The sequence below is a fragment of the Trichechus manatus genome, unplaced genomic scaffold, assembly GCF_000243295.1.
Source record: "Trichechus manatus latirostris isolate Lorelei unplaced genomic scaffold, TriManLat1.0 scaffold00117, whole genome shotgun sequence".
NCBI classification, from domain to species: Eukaryota; Metazoa; Chordata; class Mammalia; order Sirenia; family Trichechidae; genus Trichechus; species Trichechus manatus.
Genome location: NW_004444053.1, coordinates 897,657 through 912,793, shown reverse-complemented (window position 1 = coordinate 912,793; position 15,137 = coordinate 897,657). Strand labels below are relative to the sequence as shown.

Genomic DNA, 15,137 nt, shown 5'->3' with positions numbered 1-15,137 from the left:
AGGTAAAGACAGAGTACTTTGGAAGGAGAAATGGAAGAAGCTTTTCTATGTGATCCTATTATCGAAGTCAAAATGGAAAAGGTTAATAAATCTAGAGAATAGGGAAGGACAGTCCTCTTTTGTTACAGAACAGATTGGAAAAACATGGATCAAAGTAGCAAGGTGATAAAGCCAGGCATTAAATAAAAAGTCAAATTCAGGATATCTTAAAACAACCAACTTCTTTAATTAGAAAGCAACAAACATGCAAATGGCAAGTATAGAAATTTATTTGAAACAACATTTTTACTATAATGAAAATTACTCTTCAACACTGATCCAAGCTCCCACATCTGAAGGTTAGGGAAAATATTGCACTTTGCATCGTCTAGCACTCCTCATTCACGGCAAAAGTTTTTAAAACATTTTGCTAATTTTGTTATACACACACTCCCAAATTCATGCACACAATCGTTCCAAACCAAAGTTAGGTTATCCCATAAAAAGGGAAAAATTCCAAAAAACCAAAACCTTAAAATTGCACTAAAGCGCTGTAAAGAAAAAAAATATAATAAATGTCTTATACAAATTCCAGAACACCTAAGTGCTTGCCAACAAGAGTTGATTATTCTTCGTCCTCATTTTCATTCTCCTGGCCAGAGCCTTCTGATCTGTCACCCTCCAACCGGTCTGGAAAACAGAGATAGGGGAATCACCAAAGGGAATGAATACTTTTAGCGTTACAGTTATAATTAATTTTCAATGCTTTTTATTTAAAACATTAAAATGTATACAATTTAACATATCACTATGTAAAAATCGTCTCACCACTGTGTGGCAGCTAAGTTATTTTTTATTTGTCTCTTGTTATTTGCTGTCGAGTTCATAGTGACCCCAACAGTACAAGAAACACTGCATTAGCCTTAAATATGCATATAATTCTAACACATATACAGTAATAATAATAATGATGATGAAAAAAACCTAAAGATCTTGATATGTTGTTTTCAAACTGTGTTCCTTGGAGTCTAGATCCTAAAGAGGTATGTCAGGCACCACAGAGGGGGAGGCTGCAAGAGAGAGAATCTGATGACCACCCTTCAGGATCTGTGTCATTCTGTTTGTAAAAGATGTTTTAAATTCCAGGCATTGTGCTAACAACTGAGGATACAGTGGCAATCAAAACAAATATATGGGGTCTCTGCCCTGAAGGAGCTCATCTAAATACTTAAATGAATATGTAATTAAAACTGTGCTGAGTGCTTACTTGGGCAGTCTCATTTCTGGACATGCTTATCGAGGCACCTTATACTCCAGCCAGGCTAAATGCTTGCCAATCTCTGAGCACAGCATGGAAGGAGCCCTGGTGGCACAGTGGTTAAGCACTCACCTGCTAACTAGAAGATCAGCAGTTTGAACCCACCAGCCACTGTGCGGGAGTAAGATGTGGCAGTCTGCTTCTGTAAAGATTTACAGCCTTGGAAACCCTATGGGGGCAGTTCTACTCTGTCCTATAAGGTCACCGTGAGTTGGAAATCGACGATAGCAGGTTTGGTTTGGAGCACAGCATGTTCTCTCAAGCTTTCATGATTTACACTTGCTGTTCCTCTGCTTGGGGTACTTCTCTCCATTCTTCAGCTATGAAGGATCTGCTTATTCATCTCAGTATGACCATTATCCCTTTTGTGCAACTTTTCTCTGACTTCTTTAAACACTCAACTTGCAGACTTATGAACTCCTTCCTCCACATTCCAGAATATCTTCTGTGACCCTTATAATAATGATCATGATTGTTATAATAGTTTGTGTATCTTCTTGAAGACTAGACTGTGAACTCTTGGAGGGCAGGAGTTATATCTTTTATCTTTATATCCTAAGAGTCTAGTATAGGATGTTCAATGAATGCTTATTGAATAAATGTAAATTTACTGAGAGAAGAAAAATTACATTAGGGTATAAAAAGAAGGCAGCAGCATAAAATCACTACCACTACTAGGATGGAACCCCTTCTGGAAAATATTAAGGTTAGACATAGGGGAATGGTTCAATCTCACTAACAGCAAGAGAAGACTTTACCTAACCACTATCTACTGCTGAATCTTGAGATTTTATTATCTACAGAGGCTTAAGCATTCCCATTGGATCCTAGGTCAGTGACACCAGGGACAATATACAAAGGGGAATACATCTTTGATGGTCCCATTGAATTAGATTAAATCACCCCTATATTGGAAACCCTGGTGGCGTAGTGGTTAAGTGCTACAGCTGCTAACCAAAAGATCAGCAGTTTGAATCCACCAGGCGCTCCTTGGAAACTCTATGGGGCAGTTCTACCCTGTCCTACAGGGTACCTATGAGTCGGAATCGACTCGATGGCAACGGGTTTGGTTTGGTTTTCATACTGACTTCAAGGAGCCCTGGTGGTGCAATGGTGAACTCCTCGGCTGCTAATCAAAAGGTTGACGGTTTCAACCAACCAATCACTCCATGGGAGAAAGATGTGGCAGTCTGCTTTTGTAAAGATTTACAGTCTTGGAGACCCTACAGGGCAGTTCTACTCTGTCGTACAGTGTTGCTATGAGTTGGAAACAACTCCATGGCAGCGGGTTTGATTTTGGGGTTTATGGTGACTTCAAGGAGCCCTGGTGGCACAGTAGTTAAGTGCTCAGCCGCTAACCAGAAGGTTGGTAGTTTGAACGCACCAGCCTTTCTGTGGGAGAAAAGAGGTGAAAGTCTGCTTCCGTAAAGGTTACAGCCTTGGAAACCCTATGGGGGAGTTCTAGTCTGTCCTATAGGGTTGCTCTGAGTCGGGATAGACTTGATGACAATTGGGTTTGGTTTTTTTTTTTTTTTTTATGCTGACTTCATTCCAGTGTTAAAATTTTTTTTAATTATTATTCAGTTTTATAAAATCAATGTATTAGTTTCACTCTAAGAACAGATTACTTAGTTATATATAAATAAATATGAAAGGGGTTATACCAATAATTTTAGCTTCTGAAAAGTAAGATTGACACACTCAGGATCAAATGTGTGCCTAACATGATGCATCACCAATTGCTTAAGGAATTAATAAGATAATGTTTATGTATCTGATTTTTAACCCAAATTATAAAAAAATTTAGCTATTATTATATAATAAGTGTTCAATACACATTTGTAAACTAAATGAACAAAATAAGATTCGAATAGACCTTCACAGATTATTAAGTAATAAAAACAGTGGAAGGACTTCAGACCAATAAACATCTACCTAAGGGGTGTTAGTATAAAAAAGATTCCAAGATTTTTACTGTGTCATATACTTTCATGAGAGAATAAAACATTAAGTTCCTATTCTGCTTAAGTATTTTATCATAATTAGGAATCTTGGATATGATTGACTATATTAAAAAAAAAAACCCATTGTGTCATATCAACGGAGCATGAGAAAGCAGTATCACCCTGTTGGAAACTTTGTAGGCTTCTTACCCAAATTTCTTTTGGTTGTCACAATATAAATGAAGATAGGGAAATAGAGGGTTAAGAAGAAATGTCACAGCATTTAAAGCAGAGTCCAAAGCAAGACAAAAGGAGACAAGTGAGGGCCAAAAGTCTCTTATAATATGTCACAAAATAATTGACAGTGGCTTCTGGAATGAGGAGCAGGGCAGAATAGCTATTTGTTCCTCAAATTCAACTCGTTCAACTGCTGCAGAGTGATCTCTTAGAATGTAAACCCAGTTTCTAAAAATAAATTGAATAAAATCTGTTCACAAGTGCTACTGGAGCAGTAAAACTGGCAAAACAATTCAATACTTCCACAAATTTCTGGTTGGCAATTACAGATCAAAGAGATTCGAAGAATGCTGTGTTCTTTCAAATGAAAATAAGAATCACTTCTATATCCACTGTTTTCAAAGGCAGAAAAAGCAAAATTGCTTTGTAAATAAGGTTTAAGTTTGTGGAAATGTTCCTTCCTTCTGTTAGAAATGTTTCTTCAGAAAATTATTTTTGGCTGAGGAAGGTATGATATGAAGGTATAAGTTTCTTACCTAAGACATATATCGGGGGGTGGGAGGTGGGGATGGGGAGAGAACAGGCAGGATCTGAGAAAAAAATCCCCAAAGCAAACCTGTGTTCCACAAAAATAGTTTTTATTTTCCAGACTTTACTCCACAAAGAATTTATTTTACTTTCTTAAGAGAATAAGTACAAGACTCATCATTAGCTATAGATTTGATACTAAAAGTTCATTCGTTCATTCACCCATTCATTCAACAAACATTTATTAAGCAACTATTATGTGCCAGGTACTGTTCTAGGAGCTAAGTATCCAACTGTGAGTAAGACAAACTAGGTCTCTGCTCTTAAGAAGCTTACTTTCTAGAGGAGGAAGAGAGACAACAAACAACAAATGTGCTTTTCTCCTTTAATCTGTAACAAGGCAACATATAAAGAAATGAAATGTAACAGTGATACGTACTTGAGGAAAATCAAATACAGCAATGAAGAGAAAGTGACTGAGGGAGATGGTGTGAGAGCACAGGGAGCAACTTTAGATTAAGTGACCAGGTAAGATCTTTCTAAGGAGGTGACACTGGAGCTGAGACCTCAACTGTACATTCAATTGTATGTGAAGTTCTGGGGATAAAGTCTTTCAGGTAGAGGACACAGCAAGTGAAAAGGTCCTAAAGGTGGTAACAAGCTTGATGAGTTCGAAGAGAAGAGACCACATGGCTAAAATGCAGCAAGCTAGGGGAAAACTGGAATGAGTAGAAGTGAGAGGTTTAAGTCATGTAGGACCTTGTAGACCGGTAAGAACTTTGGGTTTTATTTTAAGAGCAATGGAGAGCTACTAAAAATTTTAAACAGAAATTAGAGATGATCTAATTTATGTTTTAAAACAAAGGTTAGCAAACTATGGGTAATCCAGCCCACTGACTGTTTTTATAAATAAAGTTTTATTAGAACTTACCCACGTCCGTTCTATGGCTGCTTTTGCACTCCCAGCGGGAGAGTTGAGTAGTTGCGACAGAAACTGTGTGGCCCACAAAGCCTAAAGTATTTACTATCTGGCCTTTTACAGAAAAAGTTTACTGACTTCCATTTTAAAAGGATCCCTTCTGGCTGCTATGTGGAAATCAGATTGTATGAGGGTAAAAGTGGAAGTGGGAGACCAAGAGTAGATGGATATAGATTATATTCCGGAGTAGTTAACAGGATTTGCTGATGAAGTGAATTTGTGCATGACTTGACAAGTATTTGTGAGCTCAATGTGACCGTTAGCTCTACAAACCCATCATGAGAACGCTATGGTTACCTAAATCTGCATGTGCAAAGGTCCAGAGGTATGAAGGAGAGAATGCCAAGAGACAATATAGGGTTTTTATAAGCCATGTGAACACATTTGTACTCTATCCCAAGAACACAGAGAGGCACAGGAGAATTTTCAGCAGGGGAGGAACTTGATCACATTCTGAGATATTCTAAAAGAGTCTGCAACAGTCCATATACCCATTACCATCTTCCCAAAGCCTATCAAAGCTTCTAGGGATCACAGAAGGAACTTTATATCTCAAGAAGAGGCCTAGACTACAAGTCTTTAGTGTAGTATTCATAAGAATAATTTTGGTTGCTTTTTAAAAAATGCAGAAGCCCAAACCCTATTTGGATCAAATGAATCAGAATATTTATGGGGTGGGATCCAGGCATATGTAGTTTTAAAAAGCCCCATAGGGGATTTGATGAGTACCCTTCAATAAAAAACCATAGCTCTAGAAGGAAGGGACTGTCTCAAGTCTATTACCTGCACCTCCTAGGAGACCTAGGAGTAGTGGATGGACTGAGTTATCTTGTAGCCAGCCTGTGCTTATTTGGCCAAAGTCCACTACTAAGTCTCTTTGCACATGCATACTGGACACTGAAGGTAAGGAAAAGAAAACAGTGGTTTACTAATTTACCCATCAAATACCTAGATATGTTAAGGATAAGAGCATCAGAAATATAAATGTTAGGTACCTTATTCTATGTAGACTTTTACATAAGAGGAACAAGAAGATGAGCTAATGACTAAACCAACTAGAAATTGTCTATTTTTGATTGTTGGCAAACAGAAATGGAAGAAAGGGAATTTTTATATTATGGTAGCAACTATTAGCTAACAAACCAATGCCATATTAGCACCTGTTTAGAATGGGTTCGTGTACAAATGGAAGGAGAATTAGTTTTCTATAGAAAAACACTGAAGAAGATAATCTCTTTTTAAGAACAATTGAATTTTAGGAGTCATAATGAGCAAACATTTTTGTTATTGTTGTTTATAAAATGGTGCCTCCTTGTATCTGAAACCCGAATGGATAAATTTTAAAGGCCATTCACTGTGTTGAAGAAAATGGATCAAAAGATGTTACAGTGACCAATTAAATAACACAGAAGCCCAAAGAAGTGCTGCAAACATATTTTGCTGGACCATTAACATTTTTTTGCTTATATTCCAGGTTCATTTTTGTTTTGACTATTTGAAATTTTCACTCTCTCCTGGTAATAGCTAGTATTTACAATTTGAGGATTATTTTCTCTCCAATTCTTTTAATTATAGACAAATGATGTTTTTTTTCAATTCTTCAAATATATCACACATTCTCTCTCTTTCAGGGCTTTGAAAATGCTGTATGTTGTTTACTTTGTCTGGAATACTTCTCTCTTCACACTTCCTCTCTCAGAAGAAGCGATATTTAAGCCACTGCTTATACAGACCTGAAGGATAAGTAGAAGTTATACTAACAATGAGCGAGGATGGGAGAGGATAGCATAGTTACAAAAAAAGTTTGGTATATCCCAAAGATTCCAAGAGGGCCAGAGTGGATGGAGTATAGAGAAGGAAACTACTGTAAATGAACTAGAAAAGTAGTCAAGATCAGATCATCCTGTGAGTGAAATTTCTAGGTCAAAGGGGAGTAAAGGCTTGGAAAACTGGTTTCAAATTCAGGCTTCACTCTTTGATCAGTTATGTGACTTTGGGTAAGTCAATACAAATAACATCCTTTGAAACCGTTGGAGTTATAGGAAGATAAAATTTGAAATGACTAGTATAATGCCTGGACACATTACAGGCATTCCACAAACATTATTATTATTATTAAATGATAATACCCCACATATGAAGAAATTTAATTTATGAAATCAATGAAGAGTGATAAACAAAAAATCATATTTTGTTTACAGTGGATACTGGACCTTTTCTAATGTTATGAATGTAGATTATTCAATTCCTTCTTGAATAATAGTTGTAATATATACATTTTTGTGTATCCATGACACTGAACCTCAGTTTATCATCTAAAACAAAAAAAAATGAGAAAACATGCTACGGCATCTGTTTCAACCTTCTTAGCATGTTACATTTATTTTTGTCTGGTCTATGATTGATTTTGACCAAATAAACTATTAGACGGTACTTACTATAATTTATCTTAAAGTTTATAGTATGATCCTCCACATTGAGGGGGGAGAAAAAAGAGCAGGTGATGAAAGTTTTCAAGTGACTCTATCTTTTCATTTTGACCAGTTTTCAAGAAAATTGGTTCAAGAGGTGATAAGTTAACTGTGCTAAGATCAAGAGTTCACAGGTTCAGATTTAACTGCCTTTATTATATGATGTTAAGGAAATTATATAAATCCCATTAATGTAGATCTTAAGTAATAACACGTTTTTCAAATATAACAATGATGTTGATAGTACACTCAAAGTTCTTTACCAGCTCGGATGTGATTCAATGAAGCCAACATCCTCAACATGAAAGAGGCTGGAACTGTAATGGTGTTTCTAGTCTCTTCCAGCATGAGTTCATTTCGAGTTATAACCTATGAGACAAGTTAAATGACCATGTCAAAGATCACACATAACTGTACCTTGTTCTTGAAGATTCAGAATATGGTTAAAAAATTAGCAGGTTCCAGGAGAAGTTACTTCAGTATGTATATCTACCACATCTATGTTTCTGCCTTAAGGTTACCCATTGCCATCAACTCAATTCGACTCATAGAGACCCTATAGGACAGAGAAGAAATGCCCTATAGGGTTTCCAAGGAGCGGCTGGTGAATTTCAACTGCCGACCTTTTGATTAGCAGCCGAGCTCTTAACTACTGCACCACCAGGGCTCCAGCCTTAAGGCTACCAAATACCTGCTTTCTACCTGAAAAGTTCCCGTAGATTTTTTAGCTTATATTAGCTCCCTTTGTTAGTTTTGGAAAGAAGGATTTAGATTTATGAAAATCAGATTTCTTGCAAAATATAGCCAGATTTCTTGTAGCATAACCCTTTTAAGTTTGATAAGTGAAGACTTGTTTTAGTCATCTTCTTGCATTTGAGACAATAAGATCAGAGAACACTATTCTTTCAATTGTGGCAGGAAGACAAAGGTTGAACTTCAAGACTACTTAAAATATTCAAGAATTCAATTTAGCTTTTACTTGTAATTTGTTTCCCAGAACAGTCTACTTTGTGTCTCCTCAGTATTTTTCTCTATAGCAGAACTAATATTTTTAGTGACACTCTAGTGTTGAATAATTATCCCTGGTCACTTGGGTCCCTCGAGAAGACATCTTGACTAAGGCAAAGTACTCCTGAAAAATACTTCTGGACAAGAGTTAGCAATGAATTGTGTCTCAAGAACCAAGAATAAGACTAAATGAATTTCCACAACCACCTAGAGAGCTACTGTATAAAACATGGGTAAAGGAAATAAGAAAGAGGAAGAGCAAAGAGCATGGCAAAGGAAAGAAAAAGGGAAGAAAGAGAGTATGAGAGGGAAAAAAAAGGGGATGCTAATCTGATCATTTTATTCTGACTTAAACTCTATCAACAGTTCCCCAGTGATATAATAAATTCCTAACTCATTAGGGTGTCCTACAGGGCCCTTTACAATTTGGTTCCACCTACCTTTCTAGCCCAGTTTAGCTAACTTTCCTACATGTACCCTAGGGTTCTAGCCACACTGATGGTTCATTTTACCTTACAATAACTTGGCACAAGCTGATCCTTCTGTCTTGAATGCCCCTTTGCTCCTTGTCTGCCTGGTGAAATATTACTTCTTCAAACTTCAGTCCAATTCTTATTTTTTCTGTGAAGACTTTCCCACCCCATCCAACCTATTAACAAGCACAGCTGTTCCTTTTTGCTCCTAAAACACTTTGCATATACCTCTGTCACTGATCACTCTGTGTTCTATAGTCTGTTTACATGTCTGTCTTTACCACTAGACTACAAGCTCTGAGGGCTGGGCTTTACTTCTTTATCCCCAGGACATACAGAAAGTCTTTTATAAATGCCTACCTATTAAGTGAGCGAAAGTCTATGTGGGAACTGTGGACTGCTAACCTTGCTCTGGGGCCCTGGTGGCGCAGTGGTTAAGAACTTGGCTGCTAACCAAAAGGTCAGCAGTTCAGATCCACCAGCTGCTCCTTGGAAACTCTATGGAGCAGTTCTACTCTGTTCTATAGGGCCACCGTGAGTCGGAATCAGCTCCATGGCAACAGGTTTGGTTTTTTTTCAAACCTTGCTCTAGAGTAGTGGTTTTCCAACTTACCAGTATTTTTAGCAACCAACCCTTATTTTCATAAGAGATCTTATATGAAAACCCATTATATAAAAATTCTGGTTGAAGTTGGGGAGGAAAAGTCCAGAGTCCAGCCTTCCTGTCAGCTACCTTCTCTCTCCCAATCCCACAAGAAACCTACAGCTTTGGAGAATTCAGTTTGAAAACTACTTTTAGCAAGAAGCTAAGGAAATCTTAGAATATAATAATAAAGGAACAGATTCTCCAATCATTTATTCTGCTACCTGTTGCTTCTGAGAAAGTCTCATTTCCTTTTTAAAAAAATTCAAAATACAAAACAATTAAAAATGGCTATTGATTACAAAGGACAGCTATGGTAAAGCTATATTTTTATTTTCTTAAGGACAAATTTTTAAAATAATTTGTTATTGTAATAACCACAAATGGTCAAATCTTATTTTTCTTAAGCTAGAATACACCTAATATAGGTATTACTAATAATCTACATTATAGTTAGCAAGGTACTATTTTGATATTATGTCTCTAGTATTATAGGTATGTTTTTTAAGTTTTCTTTTTCTTAAAATTTGATCTCTTTAACTGCACTAACTTGATTCTTCTTAGGAAGGCATTTTAGGAATAAATCAAATATGGTCTATAATATGCATAATAAAGATCTTACCTCATCAGCAAGTTTTCGGTTAAAAATCCTTGACTCTTCCAGTGGTGACCAGATCTTTATGTCATAATCTATGCCAGATGAGGCTAGAACTAGAAATAAAATTTACATATTAATATAAATCTTAGAAACATGGTATGTTTCTCTCTCTATATTTATATATACATAGACATATATATCTATAGCTATACAATATCTATAAAGTTGAACTTGAAATTGTACTGATAAATTTGGCTGTTAATTGAGAATATGATTATGAAGATTTCCTACAAGTTACCTTAGGATGTAATTTTAAGACCATCTTTAAATCACTGAAGTTTCTTTCTTATTCACTGCTCTTTTATGAGATACACAGGCAATTTCAAATAAAAGGCAAGAGCAAGCAAATGCGTTTGTTCTGGCAAATTAACTTAGACATGTAAAGACTGGGGGTCGATTTGGACTAAGCAGTGAAGAGTTCAGTCATGCTGAACCTTTCAAAACTGATAAAACTTAGAAGTATTAAGAGAATAAACTCATTGACCTATTCCTTATACTTTCTATCAAAAATAGAAAATAGTTGTTTTGTTTGTTTTAAATCCAATTAGGGCTATATTGACTCTAGTGACTGCCTGGTAGGATAATTTGGATTAGTCTTATTAGCAACTAGAAAACATTTTGACTTCATAAATCATACTAATAATTTCTGTCCCTTGCCTATAAAAAGTCATCTTACTTGGATCAAACGGATGTGGCTGCAGGCAGTTTACCACATGATTATCAGCTTCCAGAAGCATCAAATGCTCAGCAGTGTGCCGATCCCAGATGAAGATATGGCCACAGTCAGAACCACTCATTACAAAGTTAGCACCCCAGAAATTGGCTTCTTTTATCTAAAGCAAATTATAAGAAAATTCAAATCCAAGTTGTCAAAATGAAGATTTACACTATTCTCAAGTTAAAAAAAAAAAAAAAACTGGCTTAGACAATGAAATAAAAATTGAATAGTCTTTGCCTTCTAGTATCTTAAAATCATGATACAGATTCATCAGCAAGGGTAATATGGCAGTAAGTAATGAAAAGAACTCGTCGAGGACAGGGATTTTGCTTTGTTCAACGCTATACTTCCAGTGCTTGAAACAGTACTTGGCACACAGTAGGTAATTAATTAATAACTATTAATTAGTAAATGGACCTTATGGGTTCTGGAGAGTAAACGGAAATTTACGTATATGTTGCTGAACTTTCCAAGAGTTGTCCCATTTTAGCTTTACAAAGTGCTGATCTTTTTATTAGCCATTATTATATAAACATTTTCTTTTACAGAGCAATGCAACAAAAGGAATATGATATACTGAAGTGGTTATGATGATGTTTTTTTAAATGGATGCACATGAATGAACCATGAAAAACCTTTGTACTTCAGATCAGAATTTCTTCAATCACTTTATCTGCGGCTGCTACTTTGTTCCTTTTGGTGTTTACCCAAAAAGAGCAGCCAGTTTTTTTGTTACTTGGAGCTACTGTTATATTTATCTTCTTCCTTTTTTATTTTTTCATTCCTTCCTCTACGTATTTTCATCTAAATTTTTAACCAGCAAAGAGCAAGAAAGGTTAATCAGTTACATCTATTAATAATGAGCATCCTTTTAAAAAACACAATTAAATTATTACTGCCAGTGATACCTATAGAGAAAACTTGTATTTCCCCATCCCAAAGTAACCTTTTACACAGGCCCTGAAGAAAACAAATTAAAATAGATTCTGTAGATACTTTTTAATAACTCGATGAAGATATGAAGAGAACAACACTTTCTAGAAATGAATAATTCAGAGTAACCAGTTATATTAAACACTTAGCAAGATTCTCTTAGTAAATAATTAATACTGCATTGGGTGTATAGACTTGTGGATTATAAAAGCTAGGAGAAGATTTTAGAGATCATCTGGTCCATTCTTTTCCAAGAGGAAATTAAAGTCTGGAGAGAGAAGATGACTAAAACAAGTCTTCACTTATCAAACTTAAAAGGGTTATGCTACAAGAAATCTGGCTATATTTTGCAAGAAATCTGATTTTCATAAATCTAAATCCTTCTTTCCAAAACTAACAAAGGGAGCTAATATAAGCTAAAAAATCTACGGGAACTTTTCAGGTAGAAAGCAAGTGTGAGAGAGCAAAAAAGAAGCAATAGTTACTTGTAAAAGCTAAAATTTAAAAATAAAGTGTATTTCCTCGGTAAGGTAGAATCTTCTTATAAAAAATAATGGTCTCTCATGGTATAATGTAGGACTAAAAGAACTATGTTTAGGTAAAGAGATAACTATGAAGGTGCAATAATGTTATATTGAAATCATGCTGGCAATATAGGGAGATAATCATTATGGAAAAAACATACATATTATGAAATCACAATTTCTCCCAAATAACACCATGAGCATTTGGTACCATTGTCCTGGAGTTGCGATGACCCTTATAAACCATCTTTACTAGTGGCCTTCTAATGTTCAAAGTATCCAGTTCTTCCATTTCTTTCCTTTCTTTTCTTCGCCTGAAGAACTCTTGAATACGAGCAACAGCAGAGCGTCTATGAATTACATATTAAAATAAAAACAAAACTAAATAAAAAAATTCACAGGCCAGTACAGAATGACAATGAGTAAGTCTAGAAGATACTTTACACACATTATTTTAATAAGGCACCCTCAACCAAATGCATAAAAAGGCAGACACAACAGTGAGACTACACCAGACTAGTTGAGTTACTAAAATAAAATGTTTTAGTTCAAGAGATCACTTAGAAATTTGGTACTGGTTGAGAGAGTAAAGAAAATAGCATGCGGCACACTATTTTTTAAAGGGCTGTTTTATAAAAATACAATGTAGGTATAAAATTAATGTACAATTTACTATAAATAAAGTAAATCCGATTCTAATTTGTTTTCCTCCTCTCCATATAAGGAAAAGTAAAGGCATAAAGAGAAACCAAAAGAAACTAAGTGTAACATATAATACCAGTGAATGAATTTATGGTTTCAGATTTTATTTAAAACATTGTTTAAAGATGTTCCAAGCAAAGAATAGACTAGTCAAGATAAAACAAAACAAAACAAAACACCAAACCCACTGTCACCAAGTCGATTGCGACTCACAGTGACCCTATAGGACAGAGTAGAACTGCCTCATAGGGTTTCCAAGGGACGGACGGCTGGTGGATTTGAACTTGCCAACTTTTTAGTTAGTAGCCGTATGCTTAACCACTACGCCACCAGGGTTCCAATCAAGATAAAGAGAATATTAATATATAAGCAATAAAATAAGGACTTTCAAATAACATCTTTCACATATCTACTCCATACTGGAGTATAGATGTTGGCAGATTTTACCCTCCATAGAACTGAGTGGGTGACAGAGTAGGGGACTGAAGAACGGCCTATCTTTAAGACTGATTTAACTATTAGAAGAACCGTCTAACACATGATAAAACCCTACTGCCATCAAGTTGATTTTGACTCATAGCAACCCTACAGACAGAGTAGAACTGCCCCATAGTTTCCAAGGAGCAGCTGGTGGATTCGAACTGTCGACCTTTTGGTTAGCAGCCAAGCTCTTAACCACTATGCCAGCAGGACTCCCTAACACATAATATTACTTAATAATCTTGATAATCTGAATTTGTTAATTAAAACTTTATATTTTGACATTTAATAGACCAAAAATCCATAATATATAAAAAGTCTACAAATCAGTAAGAAAAACAATGTAACAGGAAAATAAAGGACATGAGTAGAAAAATTACAGAAGAAATGAAGTTAATAAATATACAAAAAGGCGCTCAGTTTCATTAATAATAAATAAAAAGAGAACAACAAATTGAAGTCTTTTTACATCTGTCAGATTCACAAAGATTTTTTGTCTATTACAGTAGCAAGAGTTCACGAAAATTGGCACTACTGGTAGGAGTTTGAAAGTGGTTCTATATATAAAAAATAAAGTTGTACTTTTATTGTAAACTTTTCATTAAAGTGGAATACATATAGAGGAAAGTGGAAAATCTTAAGTGTATATAGATGCATTTTCACAAATGGAACACGCCCATGTGATCAGAACCAGTATTAAGAAACAGCATAATCAGAAATCCACAAGTCTCCTAGTGCCCTATTCCTATCTTACTCTCCCCTTAAGGGTAACCACAATTCTGAATTCTTAACACCATGGATTAATTTTGTCGGTTTTTGAACTTAATTAAATGATGCAATATATATTATATAATACAATATATATCCTTTTGTGTCTAGCTTCTTTAGCTCAACATTATGTTTATAAGGTTTATCCATGTTGTTGCATGTTAGCTATAGTTCATTCAAACTCTTTGTTGTAGAGCATTACTTTGTCTAAACATAATTTACCCTTTCTACTGCTGGCATAACAGCTTCTGATTATTAAAATAGTGCTACATATTATGCATTTCTGTTGGGTATATATCTAGGATAGGAAGTGCTAGATATATGTGCATATGTTCATCTTTAGTATATACTCCCAAATAGTTTTCCAACATGGCTGGACCAATTTACACTCCCACCAGCAATATATTAGAGTTCCAATACAATATATTTTTCAGGATAAATTAAATATCTATTAAAATTTAAAACATGTATAAACTTTGACTCAGCAATTTACCTTTAGAAAATGTATAATGTAGACAAACTTAAAAAAGTATGCAAATATATGTGTAAGTATGATCACTATGGTACTGTAATTAAGAAAGATTGGAAATTATCTAAATGTTCACAGAGAAAAGATAGGTTAAATAAATTATGCTACATGGAACACTTATGCCACCATTAAAAACGATAAAGATCCATAGCAACTACATGGAAAATGTCAGCATCATACTGCTGAATCTAAAACATAGGTTAAAGAATATTCCATTAAAAAAAAAAAAAATGTGTATATATATAT

General features: G+C 35.1%; 1 protein-coding gene across 5 annotated transcripts in view; it reads right to left on the bottom strand.

Moving 5' to 3' along the window:
• Positions 1–204: 204 nt before the first annotated feature.
• Positions 205–15,137, bottom strand: part of DCAF6 (DDB1 and CUL4 associated factor 6) — a 211,588-nt gene continuing 196,655 nt past the window's right edge. For all 5 annotated transcript variants that reach the window (XM_023738429.1, XM_023738425.1, XM_023738426.1 and 2 more), the window contains 5 exons: positions 12,624–12,762; positions 10,914–11,070; positions 10,202–10,290; positions 7,719–7,824; positions 205–669 (listed from right to left, as the gene is read on the bottom strand). In XM_023738429.1, the coding sequence (XP_023594197.1) occupies positions 605–669; positions 7,719–7,824; positions 10,202–10,290; positions 10,914–11,070; positions 12,624–12,762 (556 nt within the window). In that variant the 3' untranslated portion in view covers positions 205–604. The remainder of the gene's footprint in view (positions 670–7,718; positions 7,825–10,201; positions 10,291–10,913; positions 11,071–12,623; positions 12,763–15,137) is intronic.